The following is an 18,375-nucleotide window of genomic DNA, read 5'->3' as shown; positions in this document are numbered from 1 at the left end:
CAGGAAGCTTTCCGCTTCCCACCCGTTGATTGACACTGCGCTAATGATGTTGGTGTGGAGCATGCTAGAAATAACACATCTCCTGGTTTACAACAGCTTCCTTTACCATGGCGCCATCCATCCCACAGTCCAGTTCTTGTCCAATAAAGCGGAGACAGAATCTCAAACCTGTTGAACAATTGCTGAGGCTGAACAATTGCAGCTTCAGCCTCTGCAATTGTCACCTTCTGCTCCTGACCACATCGGAACACCCTACGCCAAGAGGTAAGCGTACCTCCTTGTACGCAGAATCCAGGTGAGTGTCCCCTCCCTAATGCATCACAGTGTCAGTGGTTCAGCCTCTAGCTCAAACTCTGATCCAAAGCTGCTTGAACATCAAACAGTTGCTGCAGATAAGTCTGTCCTGGATCACATGGCAGCCTTGAACCCCCATATACTGCAGCTTAGACACACCACCGGTAATGCCATTCTTAATGAGTTGATTATTTTGTTAGTTTCATTATTCACATTGCTTTTTAGGTATCATTCTAACTTTATCGCCAATGTAGATACTATATTCAAAACCTGCAAACAGAATGCGAAGATGACCACTGCTTGCTCATCAGTTTTCACTTTTGCACTAAGGACATCAGCCGTTTGGAATTCTGACAGGACTCCGGGTGGGATTTGCTGCTGCTCTGACTGAGCTCCTGTACAACTAATGTTAGGAAGTCTGCAGGTTTACAGCATGGAAGCTCACTGGACATACTTAAAGACAGTGAAGACTTTATATGTTGTCTAAAATCAATACCGATCGATACTAAGAAACGAAAGGGATTTTGAAATTATGGCTATAAACTGAAGTAAACTTCTGAGGAATTACAGTTTCCTACAAAGCAACTTCTGCTTCTATATAAGGTTCATGCTTCCCCTATGTTGCTCACTGATCAGACCACTGTAAAGTCGCTAATTGGGTAGATTGCAGAACGGAGAGAACACCATTCAACAGAAGTGCAGCAGCTGGTGTACCAATAATCTGATGCCCTCAATTTCAACTGAATGCAGGTGTAGTAAAAAGATTAGAGGACTATATAGTGAAGAGTTAGCATCTGACAACAAAATTGTGATTAGTTTAACAGACAGCATATTGACGATGTGCGTGGTGTGATTTAATTAAGGTAATTATACTAGTAAATTGCAAAACCAAGCTTTGCAAAGCCATCATAACTTGCTTCGCATGGTGAACACTGCAGCCAACAGGAAGACAAAAACCCACAACACAAGACATTTCGGAAAACGGACAGCGAGATAAACTTGCTTCTGAGAACCCACAAGCATTCGTACTGCTTAAATGTTTGGGAAACCAGAAGCTCTTTCAATCAATTTGTAATGTAAGTGCATTTTATTTTAACAATAAGTTATGAGGCTAATCTTTAAACTCATTGGGTTGACGTTGTGAGACTGAAAACTCTAAAGTGAGAAAGAGACAAAGGGAGGGCAGCACGGTGGCTCACAGCACCAGGGAACCTGGTTCGATTCCAGCCTTGGGCGACTGTCTGTGCAGAATTTGCACACTCTCCTTGTCACTATGTGGGTTTCCTCCTCCAGGCCAAAGATGTGCTGGTTAGGTGGATTAGCGATAGTAAAGTATCCCGGGATGTGCAGGCTAGATGGGTTAGCCATGGGAAATGCAGACTTACAGAGATAAGTTAGGGAGATGTGGCTGGGTGGATTGTTGTTCAGAGGTGTAGACTCGATGGGCTGAATGGCCTGCCTCCACACTATAGGGATTCTATGAAAAAGCACTTGGAAACTGAGTCCAGGAAGTCTGGAAGAGACATTATGTTCAAACAGAAAGACTGATGCCAAATTGTAACTGGGGCGTCATGGGGAGACAGTCAATCTGATAGGGAAACACCTGAGTTTGGACACTGTTTAATGGGAGAAAGAGTTTGGCTGGTCATGCTACAGCATGAAGGTTCGAAAGCTCCCCTATCTAACTTCTATTATTAGCCATTGCAAGTTCAGAGAACAGAAACTAAATATCACTGGCGTCCTCTGAGGGCACTGAAAAGGTAACCTTGACTGACACCTTCAAAAAATCCAATCAAGAAACAATTATCTTTGCCTGTGAAACAACACATCATGGAATGTCATCTGGACAGTTTTGTTATTGCCCTTCATTTGTCCCTTAACTATGTTTGTTTGTTTGTCTGTCTTTTGTGTGAATGCTACTGAAAATAAATGTTACTTCTATATCACAGACAGCAAATTGCTGCAGGTGGTTTTATATTTTTGGACGTAAAGATTCAAGGGCCAAAGGACCCCTTCTATACGATATAATTCAATTTTATGATTCTTTGTGAAGTGAGTGGTTGTCATTTAGAAAATTCTGTGAAAGAGTGGCGGAAGCAGGTTCAAGAAGTGAGCTCAATAAATACCAGAAGCAAAGAAGAAATTGCAGGATATGGGAGAGAGTAGGAGTTTGGTAAAGCGATGTGATTAGTCTCAAGAGCTGACAGAAGGGCAAAAGGGATTTCCTGCAATGTTGCATCCCACTATGAAATGAGGAATGTTGTCCAGGCTTTCTGGATGTTGTAAACAATAGGGATTAAGTCACCTTTCAAATCTATACTCTACCCATGGTCTTACATGTCACAACCTTGCAAAACCAACAAAGGTACCCAACTCCACATCATGGAGGACATTTCCAAAACAGAGTCAGAGTCATAGAGATGTACAGCACGGAAACAGACCCTTCGGTCAACTCGTCCATGCCAAACAGATATCCCAACCCAATCTAGACCCACCTGCCAGCACCCGGCCTATATCCCTCCAAACCCTTCCTATTCATATACCCATACAGATGCCTCTTAAATGTTATAATTGTACCAGCCTCCATCACTTCCTCTGGCAGCTCATTCCATACACGTACCACCCGCTGCGTGAAAGAGTTGCCCCTTGGGTCTCTTTTATATCTTTCCCCTCTCACCCTAAACCTATGCCCTCTCGTTCTGGACTCCCTGACTCCAGGGAAAAGACCTTGTCTATTTATCTTATCCATGCCCCTCATGATTTTACAAACCTCTATAAGGTCACCCCTCAGCATCTGACACAATTTGTTCAATTTCTACATTGTATACCAAAACAAAAAAAAACACACACACATGACGTGTTATTGAATTAAGATGTTCTACAAAGTGATACATTACCCTTGATTATTTTATAGAAAATTACATGAGCTGCATATACGCAAAGGAGGCAGCTCACCACCTCAGACAGAACAATTAGGCTTGGGCAACAAACATTACCAGAGTCAGTGACACCCACATCCCATGAATTTAAGAAAAAAAAAACCCACAAAAATGTCCAAGAGAAGTAAAAGGATGCTGAGTCAAATATTAAACAGTTTTCAGGGAAGAAGGAAGAACAGGAACTGAATCTGGGCAATAGTTACTAGTGTTTTTAAATAGATTGGCAAACTACAAAACGAAAAGAACATATGATGACCTCTAAGAAGCCCCAGCTTAAAAAGCAGGCTCAGCTCTGGTCACCACACTTTAAGAATGTGATGGTCTTTAAGAGGGTACGCTGGGAGATACCCCAAAATGGTTCCAGGCATGGAACATGTTATTGACACGGTCAGTTTGGAAAAATAAGCCTGCTCTACTTGAAGCAATGAAGATTAAGGGGAGATTTGTTAGAGGTGCACAAGATTATTATAATCAACAAGGAGAAACCATCACAGAGCAAAGGTGCTGGGAAAATTAATGATCCTAAAGTCAGACAACTTTTCTATGCCTTGTGGCCTGCACCCAAGGAGTTTTCAAAGGAGGCTCCACAGAATTAGTGAGGGCACTGGTTGTAAGCTTTCAAAATTGCAAAGATCCTGAAAAGGTCCCAGAGAATCGGAAAATGACAATGTAAAACCCCTATTCAAGGAAGGAGGCAGAAACAACAGGTTAGTGATCGGACTTCACTCATTGGAAAAAGTGAGAATCCATTACTAAGGAAGTTGTAGTACATGTAAAAATCATAAAGCCATCAGGGAGAGTCAACATGATTTCGTGAAAGGGATACGGTGTTCGGCCAATTTATTGTTTATTTTTCGCGGATAGAACAGGGTGGATAAAGAAGGGTCTATATATAATGTACTTGGATTTCCAAATGCCACTTGATAGGATGTCAAAGAGGAACTGGCTACACAAAATAAGAACGTTGGAGGTGAAATATTAGTATGATTAGAGGATGTCTAACTAACCAGCAAGAAAGAGAGGTCAAGACAATTAGGTGATTTTCAGATTGACAAATTATAACTAATGGAGTGCCACAAAGATCATTGGTCGGGTTTCAACTATTTACCGTCTTTATTGACAGCTTGGATAAAGGCAGCGACTGGATTGAGGGTAAATTTGCAGGTGGCACAAAGATACATAGAGTAACAGGTTGCGGGGGTACACAAAAAGCCTACAAAAGGGTTACAAATATGTTAAGTGAGTTGGCAGAGTGAGCATAATGTGGGAAGATGTGGCGTTCTCCACATTGTCAAGAAGAATGGAAAACCAAACAGAATACTATTTAAATAGAGAGTGGTTGCTGAGTGCTGTAGTACAAAAGGGATTTGGATGTCATTGCATAAGAATAACAAAAACTCTGACCAAGCAGATACAGCCTGGGATTAGGAAGGCAAATTGAAGGCTCGCCTTTCTTGCAAGAGACATGTGAAATAAAAATAAGGAAGTTCTGCTCTAACTGTAAAAGGCATCAGTCAGACCAAACCCAGAGTACTGTGTAGAGTTTTGGTTTCCTCATTTGATAGGATGCAATTACATTGGAAGATTTTCAGATACTGATTACTCGCTGACAACTGCAATGAAGGGATTGTTTTCCAAGGAATGGCTGGGAGTTTTAAGGAATGATAGCTAGTCTATTTGAAGCAGGAAAGATCCTGAGTAGGCATTGCAGAGTAGATGCTGAGAGATTGTTTCTTTTTGTGGAGGGAATCATCACTTAAAATTAAAGGGTCAGGCCATTAAGGTGGAGATCTGGACAAGTAATGAAGGCGAGAGTAAATATTATCTTTATAATTCTCTTCTACAGAAAACAGTGAAGGCTGAGTCATTGAATATCTTTAAGAGTGGAATTGGACATATTTGAATCAATAAAGGAGTCAAGAGTTACAACAAAGGACAGAATATAATCAGATTACAATACTGATTCACCTGGGAAAAAACACTTTCAGGTAGGATTGTTTTATCCCCAATCCTATGCAACCCAAGTTTGATTGTTTTCTCATTAAGTCTGTGCCCTCCTACGGTCTCCACCTCTTCCTGCTACCCAGTCATGTGGCCTTCCATTTCTCTCCTCCAGTGTTCAGATAGCGCACTCATTATATTTCAGTCTTCCCTGGACTTGAGTGAGGTGCCAGAAGACTGGAGTTTGCCAACATTACAGCCTTGCTTCAAAAAAAGGTGGCAAGGCTAACCCTGGTAATTACAGATCAATTGGCTTAACTTTGGTACTGGGGAAACCTTTGGAAACAATTATTCAGGATGGAATATTTGGTGTTATGGAAAAAGGTATGTTGATAAAAGTAGAGTCAGCATGGATTTCTAAAGGGCAATTAACTTGTTGGAGGTTTTTGAAGGGGAAACAGAGAGGGTTGATGAGGTTAACACTAATGATATACATGGATTTCCAGAAAGCATCTGATACAGTGCCTCACAACAGACTCGTGAAGAAAACTACAGGTCAAAGTACTAAAGAAACGATAGCAACATGGAGTAAAAAATGGCTGAGTGATAGGAAACAGTAATGGTTAATCGATAGTTTTCGGGCTGGAGGAAGGTTTACAGTGGAGCTTTCCAGGGGTCAGTATTGAGGCTCTTGCTTTTCCAAATATGTATTAATGATTGAGATCGTGACATGCAGTGAGAAATTTCAAAGTCTGCAGATGATGTTAAACTTGCAAGAATTGTAAAATAAGTGTGAGGAGAACAGTTTGGAACTCCAAAAGGACATTGACAGGTTGGTGGAGTGGGCAGATAAAATTCAATGGAGAGATGAAGTAGAATTCAGAAGAACACTCAAAGACAACAGAAAATTCTAAATGGGATAAAGGAGCAGAGGGACCTGGATGTATGTGTGAACATCATTGAAGGTAGCAGGACAGGTGGAGAGAGCAGAAATGAAGCATTCAATATTCTTGGCTTTATTAATAGGGGAATAGAGTGCAAAAGCAAGGAGGCACTGTGGAGTGTTGCTGAAAAAAAAACCTTGGAGTGCAGCTTCATAGTTCCTTGCAAATGGAGTCGCAGGTAGGCTGGATAGTGAAGGCAGCATTTGGTATGCTTGCCTTTATTGGTCAGTACATTGAATATAGGAGTTGCGAGGTCATGTTGCAGCTGAACAAGACATTGGTTAGGCCACTTTTGGAATATAGCATGTCATTCTGGTCTCCCTGCTATAGGATGGATGTTGTGAAACTTGAAATGGTTCAGAAAAGATTTACAAAGATGGTGCCAGGGTTCGAAGTTTCGGGGCTGAATATGCTGGGGCTATTTTCCCTGGTGCATCGGAGACTGAGGGGTGACTTTATAGAGGTTTATAAAATCATGAGGGGCATGGATAGAGTAAATAGTCTAGGTTTCTTTCCCTGGCGTGGCGGAGTTCAAAAATAGAGGGCATAGGTTTAAGGTGAGAGGGGAAAGAATTCAAAGGGATCTTAGGGGCAACTTTTTCACACAGAGGGTGGTGCGTGTATGGAATGAGCTGCCAGAGAAAGGTGGTGGAGGCTGGTATAATTACAACCTTTAAAAGGCATCTAGATGAGTATATGAATAGGAAGGGTTTGGAGGGATATGGACCAAATGCTGGCAAATGGGATTAGATTAGTTTAGTATAGCTGGTCGACATGAATGAGTTGGACTGAAGGGTCTGTTTCCATGCTGGACATCTCTATGACTCTCGGTGAATGTCACATTATAGGAAAGATGCATATGCATTGGAGGGAGGGCAGGAATGATTTACAAGCATAGTTTTAAGAATGTGAAGCTTCAGCTATGAAGATTGATTGACGAGGCTAGGGCTGTTTTGTTTTGAAGAAAAGACAGCGATGGGAAGATCTGATTAAGGCTTTCAAAGTCATGAGCTGGTTGGATAGAGTAGATCAGGAGAGGCTGTTCTCACTTGTAAAAGGATCAAGAACAAGAGGGGCAGAGATTTAAAGTGATGTATAAACAAAGCAAGGATGTTGTAAGTAATAACCTTTGTTTCAAACAGTGAGCAGTTAGGGTATGAAATGCACTGATAGAAATGTGCTGAAGGGAGGGTTAGTGGAGGTATTCAAGAGAGCAATGTGTGGTTTCTCTGATAGTATAATGGTGTGCCAGGACTTGTGTAAAACGCAGACAGGAGATGGGCAGCAGATAATTGAGCCGGTGTAGGTACAAAGAAGTGAACAGCCTCCTTCTACACTGTTATAATTCTGTGATTCACCTACCACAATAGGCTCCTTGCACTCCAGGTAACTCAATGATTACCCCTCTCCATGATCCTCCAGGATGTTCCTTCTTTCATGAATAAGGGCTTTTTCTTAAAGAAAAGATTATTTGTTTAAACAGTAACCGTCAACTACAGTCAATTCCAACACATGAGGGAGAACTGACATTAACATCAATCAAGAGTAATCAAGTAAGAAGGTTCTTCAAATTCTACTGACTCCGTGAATTCAAATTCTTCCCACCCATTCAAATGGATCCTAATTGTCTAAAGCGTTATTAAAACTGCCATACATACAACACAGCTGAAAATGTGTTGCTGGAAAAGCGCAGCAGGTCAGGCAGCATCCAGGGAACAGGAGAATCGACGTTTCGCGCATAAGCCCTTCTTCAGGAAAGACGCCCTTCCTGAAGAAGGGCTTATGCCCGAAACGTCAATTCTCCTGTTCCCTGGATGCTGCCTGACCTACTGCGCTTTTCCAGCAACACATTTTCAGCTCTGATCTCCAGCATCTGTAGACCTCACTTTTTCCTCATACATACAACACAATCATGGTACCACAAAATAATTCAATGTCAGAAAGAAAAACGATAATCAACATTAAACAAGCAAATTAGTGAGATTTCTATCATTCTACTCTTCGTTTCGCATTTATTTGACTACTCGTTTGCTGGTGGAAAGCTTTAAATCAAGAAATTTGCTGAATCTCCAATGGACGCTTGTCAGTCACCACAGTAAGCGGTTCCTGTTTTTGGAAAAATGAGCCTATTGAATGCACTATGTCAGCAAACCCCTCGAAAAATTGGATGAGAAAGAGTGAAGGTTTTCAATGTCTTTTAATGTTGATATCATCCAAAATGCTCACTGATTCATCACGATCTCACCAAATATCATGTCTGGAATTTTTTGTTGAAATATATGTGATATTATGTCCTATTTCATAGATCTTTTACGTCTCTAAGCATTCCTGCCATTCAGTAAAATCACGGCCAATCAGATCACTCTATATTCCTGCTTAGCCCCAATAATGTCACCACCTTGCACATCAAGAATCCATGTATCGCTACTTTAAACATATTTGAATACACTGCTTTCATCATCTGGCACAATAGCTCAGTCGTTAGCACCGTCTGTGTGAGTGCCCTCTGGGTGCTCCGGTTTCCCCCCCACAGTCCAAAGATGTGCAGGTTAGGTGGATTGGCCATGCTAAATTGTCCCACAGTGTCCAGGGATCGGCAGGCTAGGTGGATTAACCATGGGAAATGCTGGGTTACAGGGATAGGATAGGGGGAATGGGTTTGGTTGCAATCCTCTTTGGAAGGGTCAGTTTGGACTCAATAGGTTGAATGGCCTGCTTCCATACTGTAGGGATTCCAATATTTATTTGGACAGTGCGCCAAAAACCTCACTTTACCGTGACAATATATAAATCCCTCTTTTGGGCCAAGGATTTATTTTTTGCACTTGAACATTTAGTTAAGATATTCTCCATTCTGTGCTTTTTATAGATTACCAAAATATGTGGTTAGAATTAAAAAGTCCAGGGCTCTACTGACTTCCTCTCAATTTATATATTATTTTATTCACTCTAACCACTGTGGTACAAGTTCCACATCTTCACCAGTTTCTGTAAAAACTTCAGCTTAATTTCCAATTTATTGCTCAATAGGTTATATTTAGAGCTCCTCACTTAGAGTCATAGAATTATAGAGAGGTATAGCACAGAAACAGACCCTTCAGTTCAACTCATCCATGCCAACCAGATATCCCAAATTAATCCAGTCCCATTTGCCAGCATTTGTCCAATATCCCACTAAACCCTTCCTATTCATATACCCATCCAGATGCCTTTTAAATGCTGTAATTGTACCAGCCTCAAACAATTCTTCTGGCAGCTCATTTCATACACGCACCGCCCTTCGCGTGAAAAAGTTGTCCTTTAGGTCTCTTTTATATCCTTCCCCTCTCACCTTAAACCTGTGCCCTCTAGTTCTGGACTCCCCCAACTCCAGGGAAAAGACTTTGGCTGTTCGCCCTGCCCATTCCCCCTCATGATTTTATAAGCCACTGTAAGGTCACCTCTGAGCCTCTGATACTCCAGGGAAAACAGCCCCAGCCTATTCAGCCTCTCCCTATACCTCAAACCCTCCAACTCTGGCAACATCCTTGTAAATCTTTTCTGAACCCTTTCAAGTTTCACAACATTCTTCCGATAGGAGGGAGTCCAGAATTGCACACAATATTCCAAAAGTGGCCTAACCAATGTCCTGTATAGCCACAACAATCCTCAAGGCAAATAAAAAAATCCCAGCATCGAATTAATTACTTATTAAAGCCATTTGTTTGAAAAAAAATAGGAGGCTCCACAGTTTGTATGCTAGCTAAGGAAGTGATGCTACAAATCATTGGTCAGGCCATATTTGGAGTATTGCGTCAAGTATGTGCACCTTATTTGAAGATGTTAAAGCCCTGGAAAAAGAATTTGAAGAAGGTTCACTGGAATGATACCAGGAATAAGGGATTTTACATCAGAGAAATTAAGCTTATTCTACTAGGAGCAAAGACTAAGTGATGATCTTGAAATTATTAACAATTTATTTTCAGGGTGGAGGATATTCTGTTTCCACCAATTGGTTTGTCAGTAACTCGGGGTCACAATTTGAAGACTGATTTGGCGATGCCGTTGTTTCGCTGGGGTGTACAAAGTTAAAAATCACACAACACCAGGTGAGAGTCCAACAGGTTTAACTGGAAGCACTAGCTTTCGGTGCGCTGCTCCTTCCTGATGAACCACCTGATGAAGGAGCACCTCACTGAAAGCTTGCGCTTCCAAATGAACCTGTTGGACTATAACCTGGTGTTGCGTGATTTTTAAATTTGAAGATTGTCAGCAAGGGAGCTAGAAGTGAGATGAGGAGAAACCTCTTTACTCAAAGAGTTGTTAGGATTTGTAATGCGCTGCCTGGGAGAGTAGTGCAGGTGGATTCCACACAAGTTGTCAGAAGAGAGCAGGATAAATATTTGAACTTGATGAATTTAGAGGGTTACTGCTGGAGAATGGCACCAGCTGGGTAGCTCCTTCAGGAGCTTGCACAGACATGATGGATCAAATGGCCTCGTTCTGAATGGGGAGAGTCTTTGACTCTATGAATCTATGTTACCTACAGAGATGACATTAGACAATCAGGTCTGTAATATTCTCCACAGCGCATATAAATAAATCAAAATTTTATCTGTGATTGATGAGGCAAAGTACCACAGATAGAGTTAACTCATAATCAGCCTTAAATGTTCATTCTTTGTTTAAGGTTGTTTGTTATTTAAAATACAAGGGAGCCTTCTCAATTTATTGGCAAGAAATTAACCAGCTGAGAGTTTACTGATCCTGTGGTTACAGGTTCACATGAATGAGAGGGCTCACATTTTTCATATTCTCAGAATGTATTACCCTTGTCGAAGTCCACGGTGTCTGTTAGTACAAAATCACAATGCGTAGATCAACTATATTTTGTTATTTGACAGTTGTCTGTACTTGTCTGTGAACAGTCATTGCCATAAACCCATCTTCCTCTCCCTCCCGTGCCCAGCACACCACCCCCGGGAAAGGGGTGGAGAGACATGGTGATGAAAACATTGATAATTAATTTTCTGCCAAGTAAAGCCACCTTAATCCAAAGACACTTAGATGAGTTTTTTTTTCCTTTTTAAAATGCTGACTTTATCCTTTCTGAAAAGGCATTGAAGGTCAAATGACATACATGGGAGATATCTCATCTTAGCTGGCCCATTGTTCTGATGCAACTACTTAACAGGGAAAACTTTACAGCAACTCAAACATGAAAGAGGTAGTAAAACAGTAAAATCACTCAGATTCTTCAGCAAATAATAACAGCATTAGCATTTTCTCTCACACTTCACTCTCACTGATTTAACGAGTGACCTTCATTTCATCCCATGGACAAGTGAATCTTATTAATAAAAATGAACAAACCTGACAGTGCAATTTTCTTTCTTGACAAGGGAAATATTACTCAAACCATTCATCTTATTACTAATCTATGAGCAGAAGACTCAATGTACTTTATGGAGCATAATCTAACTAAACCAATGAGGTACAAAAGCCTCTACACTATATCGCTAAGAGGTCTTTTACCACAATCTTAATAAGGTTTCTCCCAGAAAAAGGTAAGGAGGAAATCCGAGGAGGTCAAATAGTTGGTCATTCTTAAGAAGCTGTTTCAGAGCCCAGTTTAAAGCAGCCTTCTCAATTGGAACTCAATTCCCCTTAAACATTCACTTACCCCACCAGCAACAGCATGTGCCCATCTACAAGGGGCACTGCAGCAACTCACCAAGGCTCCTTTAATAGTACCATCTAAACCTGTATCCTTTATCACTTAGGAGATCCAGTGTAGCAGATATGTGGGAGTACCACAGCTTGCACATTTTTCTCTAAGCCACATGCCATTCAGACTTGGAACCAATGTTCCTTCTAACTTGTAATATTCCACAGACAGTAAATGGTGTGTCAACGTGGATCACAACATTGACTTCTAGTTCTGGATGTCGCAGCCAGGGTCAAACCCTGGAGGTGTGTGCTGAAGAAGAAAATTTAGAGGGAGCACTGCTTGGAACTACATCGCCATCCCTTCATTGTTGCTCGGTCAAAACCCTAGAACTCCCTTTTCAACTGCAAGTGGGTATACCCACAACACATTGGACTGCAGCAGTTCAAGGAGGCAGTTCATCAGCACTTTCTCAAGAGCTATTAAAGATTGGCAATAATTGCTGGCATTGCTCGTGATCCCCATGTCCCATGAAAAGAATGCAAAAAAATGGCCTGTTTCCACACTGCAGGGATTCAATAATTCTATGAAAAATACTCTGAAGCTGGGAACTGTTAAGTTAAACTGTCAGGTTCAGTAGGAATGTTACAAATTTGAGAATAACTGAGAAACAGAAGGAACAACATCTTGGAAGCAAAAACTTTCAAGCCAAAATGTTCAATGAAACAGCACAATGAATGGGATTTCTCCATAATAATTGTAGCTCAGTGGTTAACACTGTTGCCTCACAGCGCCAGGGATCCTTGTTCAATTCCACCCTCAGACAACTGTCTGTGCGGGATTTCTACATTCTCCGTGTCTGCGTGGGTTTCCTCCAGTTCCTTCCCACCGTCCAAAGATGTGCAAGTTAGGTGGATTGGCCATGCTAAATTGGTAGGGGAATGGTTCTGGTTGGGATGGTTTTTGGAGGATCAGTATGGAATCAATGAGATGAATGGCCTGCTCCCACACTGTAGGGATTCTATGACTCTATGAAATATTTAACAGAGAAAGAAATAGAATAATATGCTGTTAAGGCGAGATAAAGTGGTGTGGGTAGGTAGCTCATGAGCAAATTGCCCAAGCCAGTTGGGGCAAACTAAATTTACAACACTGCCATTGGCTGTGTAGGTCGAAAATGTTTTAGAGCATTATAGCATAATGTTAGACACTAGGTAAATACGTCATTTCTTTTACTGAACAAGATCAAATTCTGCTTACAGTATTAAATAACAAATACTTCAGGGAGTGTTTACTGGGACTTTCTTCAGTACGGGAACTAAAGAACAGCAAGTCCTTTGTCCAGAAGCAGGGCCTGAAACAAATTGCAAAGTTTGCAAAACCTAACCGTAGACGCAGGTGATCAAATATCATGCAAAGGTGTCAGGAGGTTGCCAGTAAGAACATGTGACTGTCAGCCAACGTACTCAGCCAGTCAGGGTTCAGAATGCACGAGGTGAATGTCAAATGCATATCCTAGAGTGCTCGCTCAATTGTCAGCTGGATTTCAGGATTGGATCGCACAACTCTTAACATCAGCTGTGGGGAGACAAGGCCAGAGAAGAAGGGTCCCACAAACGATGCAGCTCAGAATAAAGACAAAAGTTGCTACAGTCCCATCGGGCTGCTTCCTCATTACAGAGGGAGCCGACCGCTGGTGAGTTTAACCTGAGGGTCAGCATGTTTCAGGTGAGGAAAATGCCTTTATGGTAACCCCCAGCTCCCGTATGGGAATTGAACCCACCCTGTTCACATCAAATTCAGTCAAATGAGCTAAACAATCCTCAAAGTAACAAGCGTTTTGCGAATCAGACTTGAAACCATACTTGCAAAACACTTTGGCCAAGAAAGAACGTAGGGCCTCAACATCCGGTTTCATTTTACTCAGACCCAAACAATAGCTTGGAGAAGCAGAACATAGGGACATTTAGTTCAGCCTCCTCTGGGCACAGGAGACAGCAGGAGGCTGGAAGGAAACAGCAAGCTAGGTAGCATCAGAAGGTGGAGAAGTCAACGTTTCGAGGGTAACCCTTCTTCAGGAGGGCTCTCTCATGAATTCGGTATGAGCAAATGATTCTTGGATGTGTGATGACTATGTAATTCTAGGTCCTGTTAAAAAGTTAAACTGAAGATGTAAAAGGCAAACTTGCATTAACACAAAGCATACCCCATACTTGGAACTTCTGCTGCAGTAAGTAAGCAATAGCACCAAATAAAAACCATGGCATTTTCTGTTCTTTTCTCCTGAGAAAGCAGTACATTTCAGTCCCCTTGTCCTTACTTGTAGTTTCTGAAAGAGCTGGCTCACAGCAAGTTAACATTCATCAGTATTTGTACTTCCTCTTATGTTTAATTTAGTTCTTCACGGGATGTGACCATTATACACAATGATGGTGCCCAACCCTTGAACGGCGTGGCATTTAGGTGCTCAGTTAAGAATCAACCACATTCCTGCAGGTCTGGAGTCACATGTTGGGTCACACATAGACTTCCTTCCCTAAACACAATTAGTGAACCAGGTGAGTTTTAATGACAGCTTCATTGGGTTACCATTTTTTAAAAAATTACGTCGAGTTCTTTGGACGGAAGTGAGCCACGAAGCAGAGATGAGATGGAAGTGGTCATGGGTCTGGAAGGTGCTGTCTGAAGATCTTTGATGAATTTCTACAGTGCATTTTGTGGATAGTATACACTGCTGCTACTGAGCATCAGTGGCGGAGGGAGTGGATGCTTGTGGATGTGGTGCCAATCAAGTGGGCTGCTTTGTTCTGAATGGTGTCAAGCTTCTTGAATGCTGTTCGAGCTGCACTCATCCAGGTATGTGGGGCGTATTCCATCACAGCCCTGTCTCATGCCTTGTAGATGGTGGACAGGCTTTGCTGAGTCAGGAGGTGAGTTACTCGCCCCAGTATTCCTAGCCTCTGACCTGTTTGTAGCCACTATGTTTATGTGGTGGGTCCAGTTGAGTTTCTGGTCAATGATAATCCCCAGGAAGTTGATAATGGAGGATTCAGTGATGGTAACACTGTTGAACGTCAAGAGGCAGTGATTAGAAGCACCTTTTGGTGTATTGTATGATTCTATAAAAATTAATTTCTGTAATAATAACACTTCCTTCCTTGACATTGCTGACAATGCCTTTTGTACGTCAGGACAAGTAGGCTATTACTAGGGAATTTGCAGTGAGTCCCAATATTGAAAAGTTCAAACCCAACCTGGAAAGGTAGTACTAGCTTAACTATTTAAAGAAAATGCTAGCATGACAAGTAATTATTGTTTGTTCCACAGGAAGCAAGTATGAACAGCAGCCTTTGCAATTCCTCAGATGTTGACATCAACCTCTCCAACACATCATCACAGGACAAGTGTCCCCGAGATTACCAGGTCACCAAGGTGGTGTTTCCTACACTTTACAGTCTCCTCTTCATCGTTGGTATCAGCCTCAATATCCTGGCAATCAAAATATTTTCAAAAATCCCCAGCAACTCTACCTTCATTGTCCTCCTGAAAAATATTGTCGTTGCTGACTTGTTCATGATCTTGACATTCCCTTTTAAAATACTCCGTGACACACAACAGGCCCCCTGGCAGGTGAGATGGTTTGTATGCCGCTACTCAGCGGTGCTTTTCTACTTCACCATGTACGTCAGCATTATACTTCTAGGGCTGATCAGCTTTGATCGTTTCCTCAAAATCACTAGACCCCACGCCAAGTCATGCATACGAAAGCCTAGATTCAGCAAACTTCTGGCTGTAGCAGTTTGGGTCATCATGTTCCTTTTGTCTCTTCCCAATGTCATCCTGACGAACAAACCGGCCACACCAAAATCGGTGACAAAATGCATGAAACTGAAGGGACCAGCTGGATTGATGTGGCATGCTACACTAAGCTATATCAGTCAGTTCATCTTCTGGGCAGTGTGCATACTGATGGTCGTGCTTTACGCTGTAATACTCAAGAAGGTCTACGAGTCCTACGTAAAGTCCAAAAGCAAAGGCAGTAAGGCTCAGAGAAAGACAAGAGTCAAATTGTTTGTCATTGTGTCAGTCTTCTTCATCTGTTTTGCGCCGTATCATTTCATGAGGGTGCCCTACACACTCAGCCAAGTGGGGAAAGTGAAAGAATGCTGGAAGCAGCACATGCTGTATTATATAAAGGAATCAACGCTCTGGCTGTGCGCTTCAAACACCTGCCTGGATCCACTTATTTACATCTTTTTGTGCAAGGCATTCAGACAGAGGTTAGGCAAACCTACCCGAGACACATCATACAGTATAACAAGTTCAAGAATCATGCACAGTGGGACAAATGACAATGAAGTCACACAGAGTAGTTTATAGAATGGATTTGTAGACTGACAATACTTTATAGAATGGATTCATCATCACTTTCTACAAAATTAAGCAACTCCGTATTCTTCCACTGTTCAATGCTTTAGATTCAATGAATCTTAACTGTTGCATTTCTTCATTTAACAAGAAGTCTCACTTTTGTGCACTGTGAGCTAATGATGAATATTATGACGAACAGCGGTAATTCTTAAATGACAGATCCTAATGCTTGATACTTGTTGGCAAAATATTTTTAACCGCCTTTTACGAATGTCCTTTATTCAACAAGCTAATTTTACTGAGCGCAGCACATGTGGTAATTGTTAAGTTACAAGCTTCCCTGCAAAATTGAAGTGCTTTCCAACTCAAAGCAGCCACTGGTGGATGGTGTAAAGGAAAACTCCATCAAGAAATGTAAAAATATCCATCATATGTAGACTTGGTGGGAAGATCCTAAATCAATTCTAACCTTCAAAACACAACAATTCTTTTGAAAATCTGAAATTGGAGAGGTACTTCTTATTCAATAGTCCACAATCATTCAAAATTTCCCAGGAAACAAAATGCAAACTACCAACATTCAAAACACACAAACACCAAACAAAAAGGAAAGCTCACAAACTAAGTACAGCAAATCAATTTGAACATAGCCATTAATAAAATGAAAAACTTCCTCAATGTTACAGGACTTCAACAATTTAATTTCTTGGTTCCTTTGTGTTTTGCTTCCATGCCAGAAAAACTAGATGTTCATTATGAAAAGGTGCAAGCAAACTCAAAATCTAATCCACAGTGCGATTCAAGATAAATAACAAAACGCTAGGTGAATGATTTTTTTTTAAACTTCACGCCTCCAGTAGTTTGATCTGAAATACACAAGCTAAAAGAGTCAAACAGATTCAGTTTATTTTCAAAAATGAAGTAGGCATCTGCTTGAACAGAAAAAAAGCTGTAAATTGGCACTGGGGCAGCACTAATTAGATAGCAATCTCAGTATGCCAGCACAGACACGATGAAGCCTTCCTGTGTTGCAAAGTTCAGGTTCCTATCGAACACAGTTTCTACAATCCCTCACAGGCTGAGCATTCTGTATTCCAATGTTTCTGGCACCCCTATGAAGAGTTTGCACTTTTAAAAGCCAAGGGCAATTCTTGCATGACAGCAGCACCTCCATCTGAAAGCTCCCCTTCAAGTCACACACCAATCTGAAGTGGAACTAGATCACTGCGACGAGGTCAAACTCTTTGAACTTTCTGCCTAGCGGCACAGTGGCTGCCACTGCACCACGCTTCTCCCCGCTCCCCCACCTCCCCTCTCCCCCCCCGCCTCCCCCCGCCCCCCCCCCCCCCACCGCCCAAAAACCCCTGCCAGCCAGGGTTTGCAGTAGTTCACAAAGATGGCTCATCATCACCTTCAGGATGGGCGATAAATGTTGGCCCAACCAGCAAAACCCACATCCCGAGAATGGAAAAAAAAGCCCATTGTCAAATTGAAGCCATGTGATCGAGGTAACAGTTCAGTGTTTGGAAGATGAAATTCAGTTGAAGTTACTAGGTATAAAACAAATCTGAAAATGCAGACTGTGTGTGGAATGTAAATCAGACTACACATGGGAATCAGAACAATTTCAAACATGCTCATTAATGTTTGCAGTCTTCAAGGACATTTCCCAATTTTGTTTCCACTGGTAGGACAGACAAGAACCTGAGGGCACAGCCTCAGAGTGAAGGGATGACCCTTTAGAACTGAGATAAGGATGAATTTCTTCATCCATTGAATGGTGAATCTGTGGAACTGACCGTCACAGAAGGCTGTGGAAAGCAAATCATTAAGTGTATTTAAGACAGAGATAGATAGGTTCTTGATTAGTGAGGGGATCGATGGTTACTAGGAGAAGGCATTAGAATGTCTCAGCCCTCCACTTTCAAAGCAGAGAACATTGGCCCAATCGAGTGTGCTATTAGTAACCAGCACAATGTTGCACTCTATTCTCCAGGCTAATAATTGTTGAAACTACTCCACAGAAAGCAACCATTCAGTTCAGCCTGCCTGCTCCCAGTCTTCAAATGGAGTGATCACATGTAACAATTTCAGAAATTGGAACAACGTATCTAAACAATGTCAAATATCAATGCACTGTGTATATGAAACACCTGGAAAACAAATGGGCCAGTTTATTGAACATTCCCCAATAGCCTTGCCAGACTTCCTAATCAATGAATGATGCTCACTTTTGGCA

The 18,375-nt window shown here is 41.7% G+C and overlaps 1 protein-coding gene across 3 annotated transcripts; it reads left to right on the top strand.

Moving 5' to 3' along the window:
• The first annotated feature begins 698 nt into the window (after positions 1-698).
• Positions 699-17,453, top strand: LOC122556195 (P2Y purinoceptor 13-like). Of its 3 annotated transcripts, XM_043702737.2 has the most exons (4): positions 699-1,044; positions 1,158-1,370; positions 5,080-5,221; positions 15,093-17,453. In XM_043702737.2, the coding sequence occupies exon 4, from the start codon at positions 15,102-15,104 to the stop codon at positions 16,143-16,145; it is 1,044 nt and encodes a 347-aa protein (XP_043558672.1). In that variant the 5' UTR covers positions 699-1,044; positions 1,158-1,370; positions 5,080-5,221; positions 15,093-15,101; the 3' UTR covers positions 16,146-17,453. The 3 variants fall into 3 exon arrangements, with proteins under 3 accessions (XP_043558672.1, XP_087849465.1, XP_043558674.1); XM_087993339.1 differs by having other exon boundaries at positions 699-1,370; XM_043702739.2 differs by lacking the exon at positions 5,080-5,221 and having other exon boundaries at positions 699-1,370.
• Positions 17,454-18,375: the final 922 nt, after the last annotated feature.

The sequence above is a fragment of the Chiloscyllium plagiosum genome, unplaced genomic scaffold (genome assembly GCF_037043375.1).
Source record: "Chiloscyllium plagiosum isolate Xiang-an unplaced genomic scaffold, Cpla_swu_hap1 HiC_scaffold_13, whole genome shotgun sequence".
In the NCBI taxonomy this organism is placed as follows: Eukaryota; Metazoa; Chordata; class Chondrichthyes; order Orectolobiformes; family Hemiscylliidae; genus Chiloscyllium; species Chiloscyllium plagiosum.
Note: the sequence above shows the minus strand (reverse complement) of the source record. Positions and strands in the feature narration are given on the sequence as shown.